At 37.2% G+C, this 16,524-nt stretch overlaps 1 protein-coding gene and 2 long non-coding RNA genes across 6 annotated transcripts; 1 reads left to right on the top strand and 2 right to left on the bottom strand.

The window, feature by feature from the left end:
- Positions 1 to 200: 200 nt before the first annotated feature.
- LOC111904045 (uncharacterized) lies at positions 201 to 2,738 on the bottom strand. Of its 2 annotated transcripts, XR_002854408.3 has the most exons (5): positions 2,192 to 2,738; positions 1,262 to 1,428; positions 1,049 to 1,117; positions 756 to 944; positions 201 to 557 (listed from the first exon to the last, which is right to left on the bottom strand). It is a non-coding gene; the product is annotated as an uncharacterized LOC111904045 (long non-coding RNA). The 2 variants fall into 2 exon arrangements; XR_006185651.2 differs by having other exon boundaries at positions 1,049 to 1,428.
- A 1,128-nt stretch (positions 2,739 to 3,866) lies between these two features.
- Positions 3,867 to 6,421, top strand: LOC111904044 (uncharacterized). Of its 3 annotated transcripts, none has more exons than XR_006185683.2 (5): positions 3,867 to 4,307; positions 4,401 to 4,464; positions 4,547 to 4,628; positions 5,735 to 5,833; positions 6,101 to 6,421. It is a non-coding gene; the product is annotated as an uncharacterized LOC111904044 (long non-coding RNA). The 3 variants fall into 3 exon arrangements; XR_006185682.2 differs by having other exon boundaries at positions 5,680 to 5,833; XR_002854407.3 differs by having other exon boundaries at positions 5,640 to 5,833.
- Positions 6,422 to 7,478: 1,057 nt separating this feature from the next.
- On the bottom strand, positions 7,479 to 8,231 carry LOC111904072 (uncharacterized). Its single transcript, XM_023899850.1, has 2 exons — positions 7,808 to 8,231; positions 7,479 to 7,690 (listed from the first exon to the last, which is right to left on the bottom strand). The coding sequence occupies exons 1-2, from the start codon at positions 8,229 to 8,231 to the stop codon at positions 7,479 to 7,481; spliced, it is 636 nt and encodes a 211-aa protein (XP_023755618.1).
- Between the last annotated feature and the right edge of the window lie 8,293 nt (positions 8,232 to 16,524).

Raw genomic sequence — 16,524 nt, 5'->3', positions numbered from 1 at the left:
TTTGAAAATATTATTAGAATATGTCAGAATTTTGGAGGAGAGTAACCAAAAATGTTTTGGCTACAAATGATCAAAATACATGACAATGATCACAAATTATAGCATTAACATGATGATTATAGGAGCAACCATTGTTCTTTGAAAATGAATAATCAAAAAAACCAAGAACAAAATAATGCAGCACCAATACACACCAGAAATTTGTCATAATACTCACAAGAATAATTATCATATTAAGACTTAACAGATACATAACTATGTAACATTGAAAAAGGAGTAAAGCATAGGGAGTAGAGCAACATATATCATGACTCATAGGTTGCAACACCTCATAGCATAAATTCAATACATACCCAAATGAAGTAAACTATAAGAAGTGATGACAATCATTAAGATACTGTTTTATGAGCAATCCTTTAATCAGGGTAATAAAAAATGATTGATCCGACCAACATACACGTCCCAAGGTTGACCAGTTTCACTAAATGCATTAGGTAAATACCACCAACCAATATTGAAAATCCTTTCATGTTCTTTCCAAATACATAGAATGTTACCTACAGAAAGAAAAAGTAAATTAGGATAAATATATGAAAAAGTTAGTAGTCACAAGCAAAAAAATAATTTTTTATGCCTAAACATGTGCATAGTAATAACCGACACATTATTTAAATACATATATAATATAAATAAAAATATATAAATTACTTAAATAAAGTGATATAGATATAACATAAAGAAAAAATAATGAATACCGTATCATGCTTTTTTAAAACTAACTCCCTCTCCCCACCCTTTCTCCTATGATAACTGAGGTAGCAACTTCTTGAAAACCATTAAACCAAAGTTAATGCATTTCCATTACCATATAGCTGTAAAAACCTCAACTACTGCTCCATCACTTTTTTTTTTCGACTTAGCCCAAGAAAGATGAGGCGTATTTACTGCAAGCATAACAATTTTAGTGAGGTGCAACTACAATAGCAATAAAAAGAATTTCTTAGTGATCCAACAATTTAAAAGAAATAAAAATTATAACATGATATACCTGAAGACCTTAAAAGACAGTTCATAACTCTTTTCTAAGAAAAGTTAGTTCTTCGAAAAGTAACAGCACCTGCATATAACAAACATCTCCAAATGTCAGTGAAGTTTGAAACAAACTTTTAACGTGAAATTGTGCACATATATTTGAAACACTCTTTCTTATATTCTATGAAACAAAGTTTAATGAAAGGGAAAAAAAATAAACTCCCCAAACCTCCATTAGTGGTTTATGGCAAGCAATTGCATAGATGAACATGAACGACATCCTCAAAATTAAGATATTCAAATGGCATGGTCTAACCCATCAACAGTAGCCAAATGAAGAGAAACATATTACCAGAGGAACCAACAAAACCTGAAGCAAAAAAAAGATTCAAAGACCTGAAACACAAAAAAAACCAATACAAATTAGCAAAAGATGTCATACACATGAACCATACTGGGGTATATTTTAGAGAGCTTAAACAGGCATTGAATAGAATCCTAATAGTTCCCCATTCCAAAAAGTCATCTAAAAGTGTCCAATGATACTTGTTCGTGGTGAAACTCATTTCCCTCCAAATCCAAACAACTGGACTGTAAAACACACACATAGTTAAACAAATCCTATACACATAGTTTGAAATAAACATATGCCTACAAATCAAACCCAAATGTTCCAACTACTGTTGAGACCTCATGAATCAAAATTTTCAAAGAAAGCCTAAAGTTGCAATTTGAATCAAAAGAACTGGAATCGTTCAAATCTATACCCAATCAAAATAAAACCCGAAATCTAAAAAACTAAAAAGAAACTTGAAATAGACAACAAATCAGTCATATATAAAGATGAATTCAAGCTGTTAGGTTCATACAATAAAGATGAATACAAATTGGTGAACAAATCTTTTATTTTTTTTCCTTTGGAAGTTAGATTAAAAAAAGGGATTTGGGATTGATTCTGTAAAAGAACGATTAGGGATTCATTGGGGGTGATGTTAACCTCACGATGTCGAGGGCTACAGAGAGTGAGAGGTTGACTGAGCTTTTAAGGAAGGGGATGGGCAACAATGATGGATCAGTGTATATACAACTCGAGGTTTGGGGTCCAGAAAACCTCTAATTATTATCAATCGATTAAAATGAAACTCGTTAGAATACTCACCTCCTACTTTGAGACTGATTTCTTTTAATCCTTCTGGATCCATTGTTCGTGACATAGATTCCTCTTGCTTCTTGATAAATTGCTGAATACACATCAATCAGAAGTCTTTGTTTAGAGATAAACGCAGAGAAGGTCGAAGGTTGCCACAACCAAAACCCTAAATCAACGATTAAGAGATAAAATAAGAGAAATTTGATGGTTAAACTTTAACGTTCAGATGGGAGAGTATCAGGAAGAAGTGATCGGGTGGTGGTTGTTCGATGGTGGTGAATGTAGTGGTGTCTTCCATGGATGTTGTTGACGACATCGTAGGAGTGGAGGCGATGGTAGTGACCGGTGTTGGTGGTGTCGGCCCTCAACAACTGTTAAACCAAAAACACCAATTTTGTTGAGTGACATGGTTTTTGTTTTCTGGATTAAGAGAGAGTGAGATGGTGGGTTTTCTACGGTTGTCGTGACCGGTGTAGGTGGTAAAATAAAAGGCGAAGAAGATCAACACAGATAGAGGTGAGATAGGAGTGAAATAGAGAAGAGTAGATGCGCGGGGGGGGGGGGGGGGGGGGGGGGGGGGGGGGTTATAAATGGTGAAGAACATTAACAAAGAATACCATTGCGGAAGAAAGGTCGGGTTAGATTGTTAGACTGGATAAGAATGTACCGAGTCAAATAGCCATCGTTTAAAACTTATGTTGACCGCATAGCATAAAGTTATTGTACATCTTGTATATAAGTATATAAACCTCTTAAAATTCAGCATTTAACTAAATTTGCAATATATATATATATATATATATATATATATATATATATATATATATATATATATATATATATATATATATATATATATATCATACTAGGTTAAAACCCGTGGAATCCACGGGTGTTAATTTTAAATAGAATTAACAAATTAATTATATAATAAAATAATATTTAATTAATTTAGAAAACTTATAAATTATAATATTATATTTTTTTTGAACTTTTTATTGTATTATTGTCAGTCGCAATCATGCATAAAAAATGAGGGTTTATAATGTTAAGTATAATAAAAAACAAAAGAACCAATTTTTTGGCGCCTAAAGCTCCGCACTGGTTGAGCCGCTTCTTAGAGTGAAACAAACCTGAATCTTTTATGTGGCCACGCGACTAACACATTATTTGTATACAAATCTAAGCAAAATAAATATAAAGATAATCTAAAAATATTAAAATTTTTATTAATGATATTTGATAATAACTATACTTGTATAATATATAGCGTAGATGAGACAAATAAAAGTTATGTATATATCACTTAAGATTGAGGTCATTACATCATAAACTCATAATACAAACCATTAAACAATAAATCTAGAATTTTTTTTTCCATAAAAGATAATTAAGAAAACATTTTAAAAATATATCTCGTTTTTTCTTAGTTTAATGGAATTGTGTATCTGGTTGAATATTATATCATTCGCTTTTAAATAATTGTAAGTGTTTTTTTATTAAAATTTATTTATTAGATGTAGCAGTTCATTCTCTACCATATGCATATATTAGAGAGACTTGTGCTTTCAAATCATAATTCAAGTTGATATAACAATTCGTTCTCTACCATGAGTTTTGTCATGCAATTTTATTAATAAAACCAAATTACTATAAATATAAGAAAATTAGTTGGAATCCGAAAATCGTTTAGATATATTCGATTTATGTATAACCACATTAACTAAAATATGAAACTAAATGTCAGTATCTTCATCTCAAATATTTTCTTCCTATCACATGTCATTAAAAACTGGACATTGTGGCCCATTAATTCTATATGGGCTTGATCCAATACACAATCGGAATTCGGAAATCTGGAAAAAGCTATTGGGCAAATTAGAGTAGTGGGGGCGTTGATACTGAGAGCATCAGTAAAGACGTAGGGAAAAACCAGCAACTAAACGGCAAGAGGAGAGTGGCAGAGGAGTAAGAGAGCAGGAAAATGGTGGAGGCACAGTTAGCGGCGGGTACTGGTTTGTTGAAGTTACCTCCAGTAACGTTTGTGACAGGAAACACGAAGAAGCTTGAGGAAGTTAAAGTAATTTTAGGGAAATCCATTCCGTTTCATCGCTTAAGCTCGAATGTATGTATATTATTCAATTACTCCTCCCTGATAATCTCCGAAATACTATTGAATTATTGTGGCAGTTTGATTGACCGTTTTGCTAATTAACAGTGCCGGAACTGCAAGGCGATCCTGAGGATATCGCGAAAGAGAAACTCGTTTGGCCGCTAACCAGGTACACAATCGTAATCTATAATCTCCTTTGATATTCTTCGAGAGTTGCATTTTGCTGATTCGGAATGTGTGTATGTGAGTAGGTGAAAGCTCGTTTGGCCGCTAACCATGTATAAATGTCATTCTTGCAATTAAGAAGCATGGCTGAGAGCCTGAGAATCTGTGGTATATATGATCATACCATTATTCTTTTATTCAACACAGAAATAATAAAAGTATAATTGATTGATAAATGGAAAAAATAGCAATTTACTTCCGTTGATATGTTTTTTATTTACTTTCATTTCTGTTTTGTTATACATTCACTGGTTTGAAGAAATAACAATGTACTTCATTGTCTTTTTAGTTCCGAATAAAAAAAACACACACACACACACACAGAGAAAATTAGGGTCTTTTTGCAATTCTCATTTTTAGGTTTTCGGATTCTTATTATTTGTTTTTGTGTTTCTATCAGTAATTCAATCTTGATTGCTATTTCCAGCAATTAACAATAAGATTTGAACACAACAAATGGTAGAAATAACAATATACTTTCATTAGAGGATGAATAAGAAATAACATCATTTTTTGTTCCGAATAAAAAAAAAGTATACATTGGTCAATAACTAATATTCACAATATTTAAACCGAACATAAAAGAAATGGTTGGAAAAAAGAATAACAAATATATAAATGACTGGTATCTTAATACATTAAGCTAGTCAATATATATTTGATTTAAATTACAAGATTGATAGCGTTTTTAAACTATAAAAGATGAGAAACATAATTAATTTAATAGTAATGTAGAAAAGATATTGAATCATAGAAGCGTAATTTATACAGATTCATGATATTTAATGTAGGAGTTTGAATAAAATTGTGATATTGAGCCATTTAAAAAAGTTTCACAAAGAAGGTAATACTGAATTGTTGATTATGTAATGTCAACATGCATAAGAAGATGAAGATAAAAGAACAACTTGAAAGATTCTTATTAGAAATCTTGGTGTATGAATTGTTGTAAACAAACAATTGAAAGAAGTTAATACCAAAAACAACATGATCTATAGACTACAGAAACTGTTATTAGATGATAAAGAGTCAAACGAATGAACCACAATAAACAAAGAAATTGTTTATATTTTTGCAATTCTTAGTTTTAGGTTTTCATAATCTTTTTTATTGTTTCAGGGTTTATTTGATTTACGATATTGTATTCATGTATACATAGGATGACTATAGCAAAAAGTTTTGATTTTGAGGCAAAGACTGAAATTTTTGTTCAGAAATTACCTGATGGCAGAAATACAGACAAACTTCGCAGAAGAAAATGGAATCAAAGTGAGAACTTCAGTATCTGCTACTATATCGATCACGGAACAATGGTAAAATACAGGAATTGTTGTCGTATATAAAACAATGAAATTGGATATGACGTTATTATTATTTTTTTAAGATAAGATAACATACCTGATTTATTGCCATATATTGCTAAAATTCATTTAACAACATCGATTGGAAAACATAATCTTCAGGAAAACATAAGATAACAAACTCGATTTAAATTCCTAATTTTCAGGGTTTTAATAACGTAGTCAAAGGAAAACATAATCTTGATTTAATGACCCCGATTTTTTGGTATTTAAATGCAGAGAAAACATGACCGGTTTTTAATTAGCTGGCAGTTTAATAGAGCCGAGGGGCATTTTCGGGATTTCAAATAGTGAAATGAGCGGGAAAAAACAAATGTGGGACTCTTAGAGAGTGACACATGGCGATTTAGCGCTTATTTATTATAATAGGGGATAACCGTTTAGTACACAGGTCTCACAATTATTTATGGATTATGTATCTTCCTTTTTTCGTCCGAATGTAATCCGGAAAGTTCTAGAATCCAGAATGACCTTGAATATTTTTTATTCATCAAAATAAGTAGTATTTAAATGTGACAAAAAATTTGGTCATTTTTATTACCGACATTGTTACTAATGGTTAGTTTAGTTAAAAACCCAAAAATAAAATTTGTTTATGATTTTTGATTTCATTTTTATAATGCCATAACTAGTCAAACCATTTTTATATCTCTATATGTCATGCAAGGTTTTAGACCGGAGGGTATATGTGGAGAGTTTCCCTCATTTTTTTGTGGGTCACATCTCACTTGTCTTTCCATCACCTAAACCCAAGGAATGGGTGAAAAGTTTCCCTCATTATTTTGTTTTTTTTTAATAAAATTAATTCTTTTTTATGATTTATAAATTTTAAATTAATAATAAACATAAAATTAAATTAAAAATAAACATTAATTAAAATAAAAATTACATTAAACCTAATATTTAAATAAGTAGAAAATTATAAAAAAAAACGCAAACTACGTCACTCGGAATCATCGTCCTTGTCATCAACATCATCGTCTTCATCATTCTCCCGAACGTCACTCTCGTCATCGAAATCTTCGCTCTCGACGAACATATCAGAATCCTCGTCTGATTCGTCAAACAAATCATCGTGAGAAAACTCTATCGGCGGCTGAATATGAGCCCTATAAATGTGCTCCACCAAATTAGCACGAAGGGCGTGATGAATGTCGTGATTGTGTACTTCTCTTCTATTCGCCCTATACTTTTGTGTACCAATGGCTACTCCTTCGACATTAGGCAAAACTTCATTTTCGTTGTACCGACATATTGTTCTTTCTTCGTCTTCAAGAATCATATTATGCAACATGATACATGCATACATTACGTGTTGTAACCTTTTCACTTCATATGACCTTGCCTCGATTGCTAGTATTTGCCAACGTCTCTTAAGTACACCAAATGTTCGCTCTTTATCCTTCCTAGCTGACTCTTGCGCCTCTTTAAACTTTTTCCTTTTCGGGTCGTTAGGACATGTAAACGATTTCACAAAAACAGACAAGGGAGGATATATACCGTCGATAAGATAGTATTCACGCTTATATGCTACCTCATTTGCTTGAAAAGGTACATCGTGCGACTTTCCAAGGTAGATATCGTTGAATACCGACGACTAGTCTAGCACATTGATGTCATTGTTTGCACCAGATGGACCAAAGAATGCATGCCATATCCAAAGATCATGTGATGCGATAGCCTCTAGAACGATCTTCGGATCTTTGTGGTCGCCTCTCATATACTGACCTCGCCATGTGTTAGGGCATAATGACCAACCACAATGCATGCAATCGATACTACCAAGCATTCCAGGGAATCCATGATTGCCTTCATGCACCATATACAATTGGTGGATATCGTTCATAGTTGGTTTGCATAAATATCGTTGCCCATAAACCAAATAGATCGCTTTGCAGAACTTTTACACACACTCTCGCACGGTACGCTCTGACATCCTAAAATACTCGTCCCATCTGTCTGCGCTCATGTCGTATGCTAACTGACTAATTGCAGCCGTGCATTTTTGAATTGGAGAGAAACCTTTTATCCGTCTAGCATCCATTTTCCATTGGAAATATGGAAAGCGGCCTTCCAAATCGCTAACAATACGTATGAATAGTTCATCCCTCATCCGGAACCGACGTCGAAACTTTACAACGTAGATGGCGTCATCTGCAAAGTAATCTTCTATAAAACGATCGTATCTGGCTTCGCGATTTCTACGTAACCGCGGCTTTCTTGGTTTAGATCGTGCACGTGATGTTTCGCCTAGTCGGTTTTGAAAGTATGCAACCGTTTTCGCCATGACGGAACCGATAAACTTAGCATCCTCTAGAGTCGTCGAATCAAATGATGAAGATGATGACATTTTGATTAATATTTTTTGTAGAGAAGAAGAAGGTATGGGTTAAAAAAATGGTTGGATATGATAGCGTCCGACCCCCACCCTCCTCCCCGCACCAGCGGTGCGGTGTTCCGCACTGCGGGACTCTTCCCGCGGCCTTCCCCGCATATGATAGCGTCCAACCTTATATGTATGGAAGGCCACACTAATCATTGAAATCAAAATCAGGTGTTTATGGTCTAATTTGACCTAATGAAAACTTTATTTCACGACCAAATGGGTATATATAAATCCGGTGATTAATTATTTTATTAACCAATATTAACATAAAGAATACTTAGTTATGTATTTATGTACGTTGAACTATATCAAGCAGATCTATTATACATTAAAGGATGTCATGTAAAAATATAATTTATTTAAATCCTTTGTATCACATCATTTGATTTAATGAATTACATTCTTATAGGTTTAATATGGTGTCAGCAACTTATTACATCTCATGACTCGACAGAGGATTGAATATTTTCTTGCACAATATTTGAGGTGAAAAATGAAATTGAGATGCCTGAACCTCCAAACTCTGGCTTGATTGTGGGAAGTTTTCCGGCCATAGATATGCTAATGGAGGGAGATGATTATAGGGAAGTTAGGGAAAGGTTGAGCAGCGCGGAGAGGAGGCCGTGTGAGATTCTAGAGATTGGTCAAGAGAAATCGTAAATAGAGACTTCAAAGAGTTAAGATTGAAAGTTGAATATATCAGACAACTATTTGATTGTCCTCCATCCACAGATATAATGTATATGTGTGGATATTGTTGTAACGAGAGAAAGAGTTTCTAAATTTTCATATCTTCTTATTCAAAACATCTTCAATTCAGTTATATACAAGAGGAAACAAGAAGTAACTAAAATAACTAACTAGTAATGTGAAATTACTAAACTACCCCTGATGCCAACAAACTATAGCAAACTGAAATAATGGTTAAATTATAATTTAGCTAACACCCCCTCAAGCTGGAGGGCATTAAAAAGCACCAAGCTTGGAAACTGCATCATCCAGGAAGATGCTCCATGAAGATGTTGGCTTTTTTATTAATATTAGATACATGTGAGATTAATAAGACCAGCTTGTACATGTTCTCGCACAAAATGGCGATCTAGTTCTATGTGCTTCGTCATTGTAATGTACCAAAAATAAGACCCAAAAATTTCATTTTAAAATTAATAAAACGGTAATACGAAACAATGTCATACAACCAAGATGGATCAAAGTGTATCACTACATCATAAAATATCAAATTAATTCAAAAAATGCAGAATGAGATGGTGTGTGCTCTGCACTAATCACATACTCTTCCATTTTGAACCAAAAGTATCTGAAACATAAACTGAAAACCGTAAGCACAAAGCTTGGTGAGTTCCCCAAAATACCACATACCATACATAATAAACACATAGTGGACCCCGCTCGTCATCGGGCCCCGCCCGGCATCGAGACCCGCTCGGTATACAGATCCGTCAGTCATCAGGCCCCGCCCGGTAAATATATAATCATACAAACACATGCGATAATCACAAAGACAATAGCATACAATACAGTCATCGAGCCCCGCCCAACATCGGGCCTTTCCCGGTAAGCATTTCATCACATAGCACATGCAAGAGTCACGCAGATACCTAGCATCCTAACATAATAAACCATGGGCCGGTATTGGTGCCTTCGACCCGCTAAACACAGTGAGGAAACTCACCTCAAGCTGCTGAGTCTCTCAGATAAATCTTTGTCTGCTAGTCCGATAAATCCCCGCGCTATCAACATAAAATAACATCCAATTAATAATAGGATTCTGACCCATAAATAAGAGTCAAAACTAGGGTAAAAGACCATTTTACCCTTTACCTTTACCTAACTTGGCCCAAGTCCAAGGCCCAAACGAACTACTCAAAAAGGCCTAATTTCAAAAAATGGTCACCTAAAGCCCAATTATGGCCCAATCTTCCAAATTGGGCCCAAATCCCTTCGTGGGCCTTCAACCAAACGAACCCAATATAATAGCACCAGCCCAAAAATAGAAATTTGATTCCCACTCCCTCTTACTAAGACTATAGAATGTTCTTGTGAATTATGACCAATATTGGGTATATAAGCAGTGATTTCAAATCCAGAGGTTAATCGTACTCTAACAACTTTTACGACAAAGTTTAGTTTTTTGGGGTGACAAGACCCTAATCTCCTAAGGTCCAAACATGGGCCCAAAACCGAGAAGCCCAAAATCCGAAGCCCGCCAGCTGAGTGCGCGGAGGGTACTCAGCTTGTACGCTTAGCGTACACCTTCTGGGGCTAGTACGCGCAGCGTACCAACTTGGTATGCCCAGTGTACTATCCAGTTGACCACCCCCACTTTATTAAGCACTTAATATATTGAGACTTCAAGACAAACTCTCATATCTGATTCTATAAGACCACTTATCACGAAAAGTTGGCAACTTTACACACATGCATGGCTTAATGGGGCTCAAGAGCTCAAAAAGATCTTAACAAAGGTGTTAACACATGCATGGTCCAAGATACACCATAAAGCTTGCATTTTTATGAACAAGGGGACCAAAAGAAGCCTAGATCTAACACCAATACTTCTGGAGTGAGTCAAGAAGCTCATTAATCACTCCAAGGACTCAAATAGCATAAAATAACAACATAACTAGATCTAGCATCATGGATCATCAAGATGTGAGCTTTTTACCTGAAAAAGCTTGCAAATGATGAGCTAACCCTGGATCTTTAAGCTCAAGACTCCTCTCCAAGTTGTCATCTTCTTCTTCTCATTCACAAACCACCAACAAACACTCTTTAAGGCTCAAAACTCAGAAAGACACATTAGGGTTTCGATTTCTATACAAAGGAAGGTGGAGGCTGGCTAAACATGGCCAAATAAGGCTATCATAAGGTTTAAATAGGGTGAAAACCATAAAAAAAAAATAGGGTTTCATTTAAGCTCGCGTACACCATGCGTACTCCACATACGCCCAACGTATGTGGATTGAATCTGCGATCACAACATCAGGCTAGTATGCTAAGCGTACCACCTAGTACGCCATACGTACTAGCTTAAGGACCAAAATGCAAAGTTTTTAGATGAAAGGGTTAAATGCAAAACTTACCAACTCGAGTGTTATAGTCATCTCAAGGAAAACATGATTAGAAGCAATATAAATGGATTACATATTGTCACATTTCAAAGGAACAAGAGTAATATTAGGCACATTCAGTTCTCCAAACAATCTACTCAACCATGCTAACTCAATACAAAACTTTCTTATTGATCGATATTCAACCTCTGTAGAAGAAAGAGAGACAGAAACTTCTTTCTTTGACTATAGGAGTTCCATTAAAACTAATATAATATCCATTAACTAATCTTCTTGTAAGTAGACAAGATGCCCAATCTGAATCACAATATGCATGAATCAAGTTTAAATGGTGATGTATTATTAAAATATAAAGGTTGATGAGTATTTCCTTTTAGATATTGTAAAACATGTAATGATGCCTTGTAATGAGCATGAGATGGAGTCTTGTTGAATTGACTTAAGTATTGAACTGAGAATGAAAGATTAGGCCTAGTGTGAAGCAGAAAATTAAGCTTGCCAATGAGTTTTCTATACACAGTTGCATCAGGTAAAGGATCCTCCATGTCTTGAAGAAGTTTTAGTTGAGAAGGAAAAGGAGCGGTTGTAATTGATGATGAATTATGAACATCATAAGATTGTAACAATTATTTGATGTATTTACTTTGATGAACTACCATTCCTCCTAGAATCCTATTAAACACAATACCCAAAATGAAATTAAGTAATACCAAGTCTTTGATTTGAAATTTATCATGTAAAAAATTCTTCAAGTTGGTAACTTCATCAACATTATTTCCAATGACTAACACATCATCCACATAGAGGGATACAATGGTTATGAAGGTGCTAGTCTTTTTTAGAAATAAGGAATGGTCATTATGGGAATGAGAGTATCCTTGATGATGTAAATCAATGGATAACTTGGAGTACCATTGTCTAGATGCCTCTTTTAAGATATAAAGATACTTGTTGAGCTTACAAACAAAGCTTGAGATGATGTTGGATAACCTGGTGGAAGTCTCATGTACATCTTCATGTATTCTACATGTAAGAATGTGTTATTGACATTGAATTGATGTATATCCCAGTGATTTTCAACTGCAATTGCAATGATACTTTGAATGGTGGTAAATTTAATTGTTGGTGAGAATGTCTCGTGGTATTCAATACCTTTTTTCTGAGTACATCCCTTGGTCACAAGATAGGCTTTATATCGTTCTATTGAAGCATCAACTTTATATTTTAATTTATATACCCAACAAAATGAAATAGTTCTTTTTACTTTTGATAACTTTAAAAGATCCCACATGTGATTTGCATTTAAATCATTTAATTTATATCCAATGGCAAGATCCCACTCTGGAATTCATGTAGCCTGATAATAGAAGACAGGTTCAATAGTAGAGTGAAACACATTAAATATTGAAGACGCTTAAGCATATAAACTATCCCAAGATTGATCTATAAACACTTTACTAATATACACGTTGGTTATATAATTACATAAATAAAAATTCTCTATTGTTTCAACATTGTTTCACTAATATCTTTGTAAACAAGTTGATGGAACAGATTGTGAGGTCGCAGAGGGAATTTCGTAGGTGTAGAGCCAAGAGACTCGGAAGGGATGCGGAGGGAGAGTCTTGGGCTCTCAGTATGATTCTGATCAGGGTATTGGATATGTATTAGTGTTTCATCCTGGGGGATGTTGGAGGATATCATAAGTGTATCAGGTTTTTCCCAACCTGAGGGTGCTGGAGAAGTTCAACATGTGTATGTGAATGGAAGAGGAGAACTCATGGGAGTTGCTCTGAGATTGAGAATGGGTCTTTCCGTCGTCGCGGAATGGATAGAGTGGGATTCGGATCGTGGATCCGATGGTTCATGGCTTTCTAGCCCTTATGGGTCGAGCGATTTTTGAGATTTGGAGCAGTGATGCATCTCGGGTAATTCTCGATTGTTGAGTGTGATTATCAGAGGGTACAACCGGTGCCCGGCTCGAGACGGTGGTCAGGACACCGTAAGGAAAGAGAAAGTGTGTTTGAGTTTCGATGGGTATGCCTTGAGGGACTTGGCCCGGTTAAGGCCAGGCGGCACGTTATGGGAGTATCATTGGGATTGAAGTGTTGTAGGCTTCGAGGACGAAGCCTAATTTAAGTGGGGGAGAATTGTAACATCCCGAAATATCAAGAGTAGAGTGGAAGGGCTAAAAGAGTAATTTGGGAAAGAGTGACTCGGCGAGTCCATGGGTGGACTCGGCGAGTAGAGTCGCGACTGGGTCGCGTGTTAAGTAGCCGACTCGGCGAGTCAGTGAGATGGACTCGGCGAGTAGGCGCTGAGTGGAGAAAACCCTAATTCCCGGGGTTGAGCCCTATATAAACATCATTATGTTTTCCTCCCAGCCTCTTTGTTCCCCCTTGAGTCCCAGAAACCCTAAAATCGTGGAGAAGCACCATTGTTGAGCAAATTGGAGCTTGAAGAGGTGGTTGTTGAAGAGATTCCAAAGAAGAAGAGGCTTGGATCAAAGGGCTTTGCAAGGATTCGGGATAATCTTCTTCTAGAGCTTCCTTTTGAGGTATCTTTCCATTGTTTGAGCTGCTATTGTCTAGATTCTTCATTTTGGGGGTGTTGAGATCATATTCTTTGGATGTATTGGAGTTTAGAGGCTAGATCTGAGGTTGCTACCTCAGATCTGGGATGGAGAAGAGTTAGAAGGCATGAAAGTCCCTGTGTTGAGTGTTGGATGAAGCTATCTTGTCCCAAACCTTAGCCCTAATGTGCAAAATGCATAGATCTCTTTGGATTCACGTAAAGTTTGCCACTTTACGTGATGGATGAGTTGTAGGAGGCTAGATCTATGTTTTGGAGCAATTGCATGGCCTGGAGTGCTTCTGTATGGATTCAGACCGGTGGTACTCGGCGAGTCACATGGGTGGACTCGACGAGTTGCTTGAAGATGGCCTGGAACTCGGCGAGTTGTATGAACTACTCGGCGAGTAGGATGAAGATTGCCTGGAACTCGACGAGTTGTATGAACAACTCGGTGAGTAGGTTGAAGATAGCCTTAGACTCGACGAGTCTGTTCTTAGGCTCGGCGAGTCTTGTCGAAGAGTCCCAATATGTTCTGGTTGAGTCGAGATCGGTGAGTCAAGGGATGACTCGGTGAGTGGTGTGCGAGTGGACTCATAGTTGTTGAACTCGACGAGTCTCGGGGTGACTCGGCGAGTTAGGTCGCGGTTTGAAGGAAGTTCTGAGTATGGGGACTCGGCGAGTCATCGGGTTGACTCGGCGAGTAGAGTCAGTCAGGGGTTGACTTTGACTTTGTCTTTGACCAAGGGTTGACCAGTGGTTTCCAGGGGCATTTTGGTAATTGTTGATCATTGTTTTGAGTTCAGTGCATTGGCGGTTATCCAGTGGTAGAGATCGTATCAGTGATCGGAGCAGTTCGGGTTATCTGTTCAGTCGGCAGTTTCGAGGTGAGTTATCCTCACTATATCAACAGGGTCTAAGGCACCAAGGCCGACCCTTATCGGATTGAGATCCGGGTAGTTGTTGTTATGTTGTTGCCATGTTATGTTTGCATCCTGAGAGCTAGGATGGTATATGTTAGAGATCTGATTGAGATCGGTATCCTGAGAGATAGGGAGATGCTATGCTAGTGACTTGTTAAGTCGGTATCCTGGTTAGGAGGATGATATGCTATGTGATCTGTTTGATCTGCCTGTTGACTGTGAGTTGCTATATGATTGTATGTATATGTGCACATGGTTGTTTGGATTGGAGTTGGGTTGAGGCGGGTCCTGCTGTGTGCTGTAGGCTAAGATACCCAGGGTGGACCGGTTGTCCCGAAGGCCCAGCGAGCGGCCCGGATAGGCTGTAGGCCCCGAAAGGGCGGACCAGACGTGCCGAAGGCTCGGAGAGTGGACCAGAGAGACTGAAGGCCCGGTGCGGGCGGACCAGTCATACTGTAGACTTAGAGAGTGGACCAGGTGGATTGAAGCCCCGGGAACGGGCGGACCAATCACACTGCAGACTCGATGTATGTGGATAGACTCGGAGGGTGGACCAGGTGGACTGTAGGCCGGTGCGGCGGACCAGTCACACAGTAGACCCGAAGTGCATGGCTGTTCTGTGATCGGATATGTTATGGCATGTTATGCGTGTATGGTATTTGTGGTTGGTATTTTGGGGATATCTCACTAAGCTTTTGGGCTTACAGTTGTGGTTTCATGTTTTTTCATGTTCTTCAGGAGACTGTGGCAAGGCGAAGGCGTGATCGTACCGCTCCTCATGATTTTATAGTGATGTGATCCTGGGAACACGTTAAATGATTTGTATTGGAAACCTTTTTGTAAAGATTTTAAATGTAATCGAGCTGTTTTGAAAAATTTAAAATTGGTTGTATTTTTCGGTCGTTACAGAACAACTCGGCGAGTAGCTTGAAGATAGCCTTAGACTCGACGAGTCTGTTCTTGGACTCGGCGAGTCTTGTCGAAGAGTCCCAATCTTTTCTGGTTGAGCCGTGAATCGGTAAGTCAAGGGGATGACTCGGTGAGTTGTGTGTGAGTGGACTCATAGTTGTTGAACTCGGCGAGTCTCAGGGTGGCTCGGCGAGTTGAGTCGCGGTTTGGGGAAATTCTGAGCATGGGGACTCGGCGAGTCATCGGGTTGACTCGGCGAGTAGAGTCAGTCAGGGGTTGACTTTGACCAAGGGTTGACCAGTGGTTTCCAGGGGCATTGTGGTAATTGTTGGATATTGTTTTGAGTTCAGTGCTTTGGTGGTTGTCTAGTGGTGGAGATCGTATCAGTGATCGGAGCGGCTTGGGTTATCTGTTCAGTCGGCAGTTTTGAGGTGAGTTATCCTCACTATATCAATAGGGTCTAAGGCACCAAGGCCGGCCCTTATCGGATTGAGATCCGGGTATTTGTTGTTATGTTATTGCTTTGATATGTTTGCATCCTGGTAGCTAGGATGGTATATGTTAGAGACCTAGTTGAGATAGGTATCCCGAGATGTAGGGTGATGCTATGCTAGTGACCGGTTAGGTCGGTATCCTGGTTAGGATGATGATATGTTATGTGATCTGTTTTGATCGGCTTGTTGACTGTGAATTTCTATATGATTGTATGTTTATGTGCACATGGTTGTTTGGACTGGAGTTGGGTTGAGGCGGGTCCTGCTT

Source organism: Lactuca sativa, chromosome 8 (genome assembly GCF_002870075.4).
Source record: "Lactuca sativa cultivar Salinas chromosome 8, Lsat_Salinas_v11, whole genome shotgun sequence".
Lineage (NCBI taxonomy): Eukaryota > Viridiplantae > Streptophyta > Magnoliopsida > Asterales > Asteraceae > Lactuca > Lactuca sativa.
Note: the sequence above shows the minus strand (reverse complement) of the source record. Positions and strands in the feature narration are given on the sequence as shown.

Bases quoted from the DNA above. Each gene is read 5' to 3' on its own strand.
- LOC111904072 (XM_023899850.1), bottom strand. From the start codon at position 8,231: ATGTCATCATCTTCATCATTTGATTCGACGACTCTAGAGGATGCTAAG. The intron at 7,691-7,807 runs GTACCGTGCGAG...TGGTGCATGAAG, and splicing joins GTATTTTAGGATGTCAGAGC to GCAATCATGGATTCCCTGGA.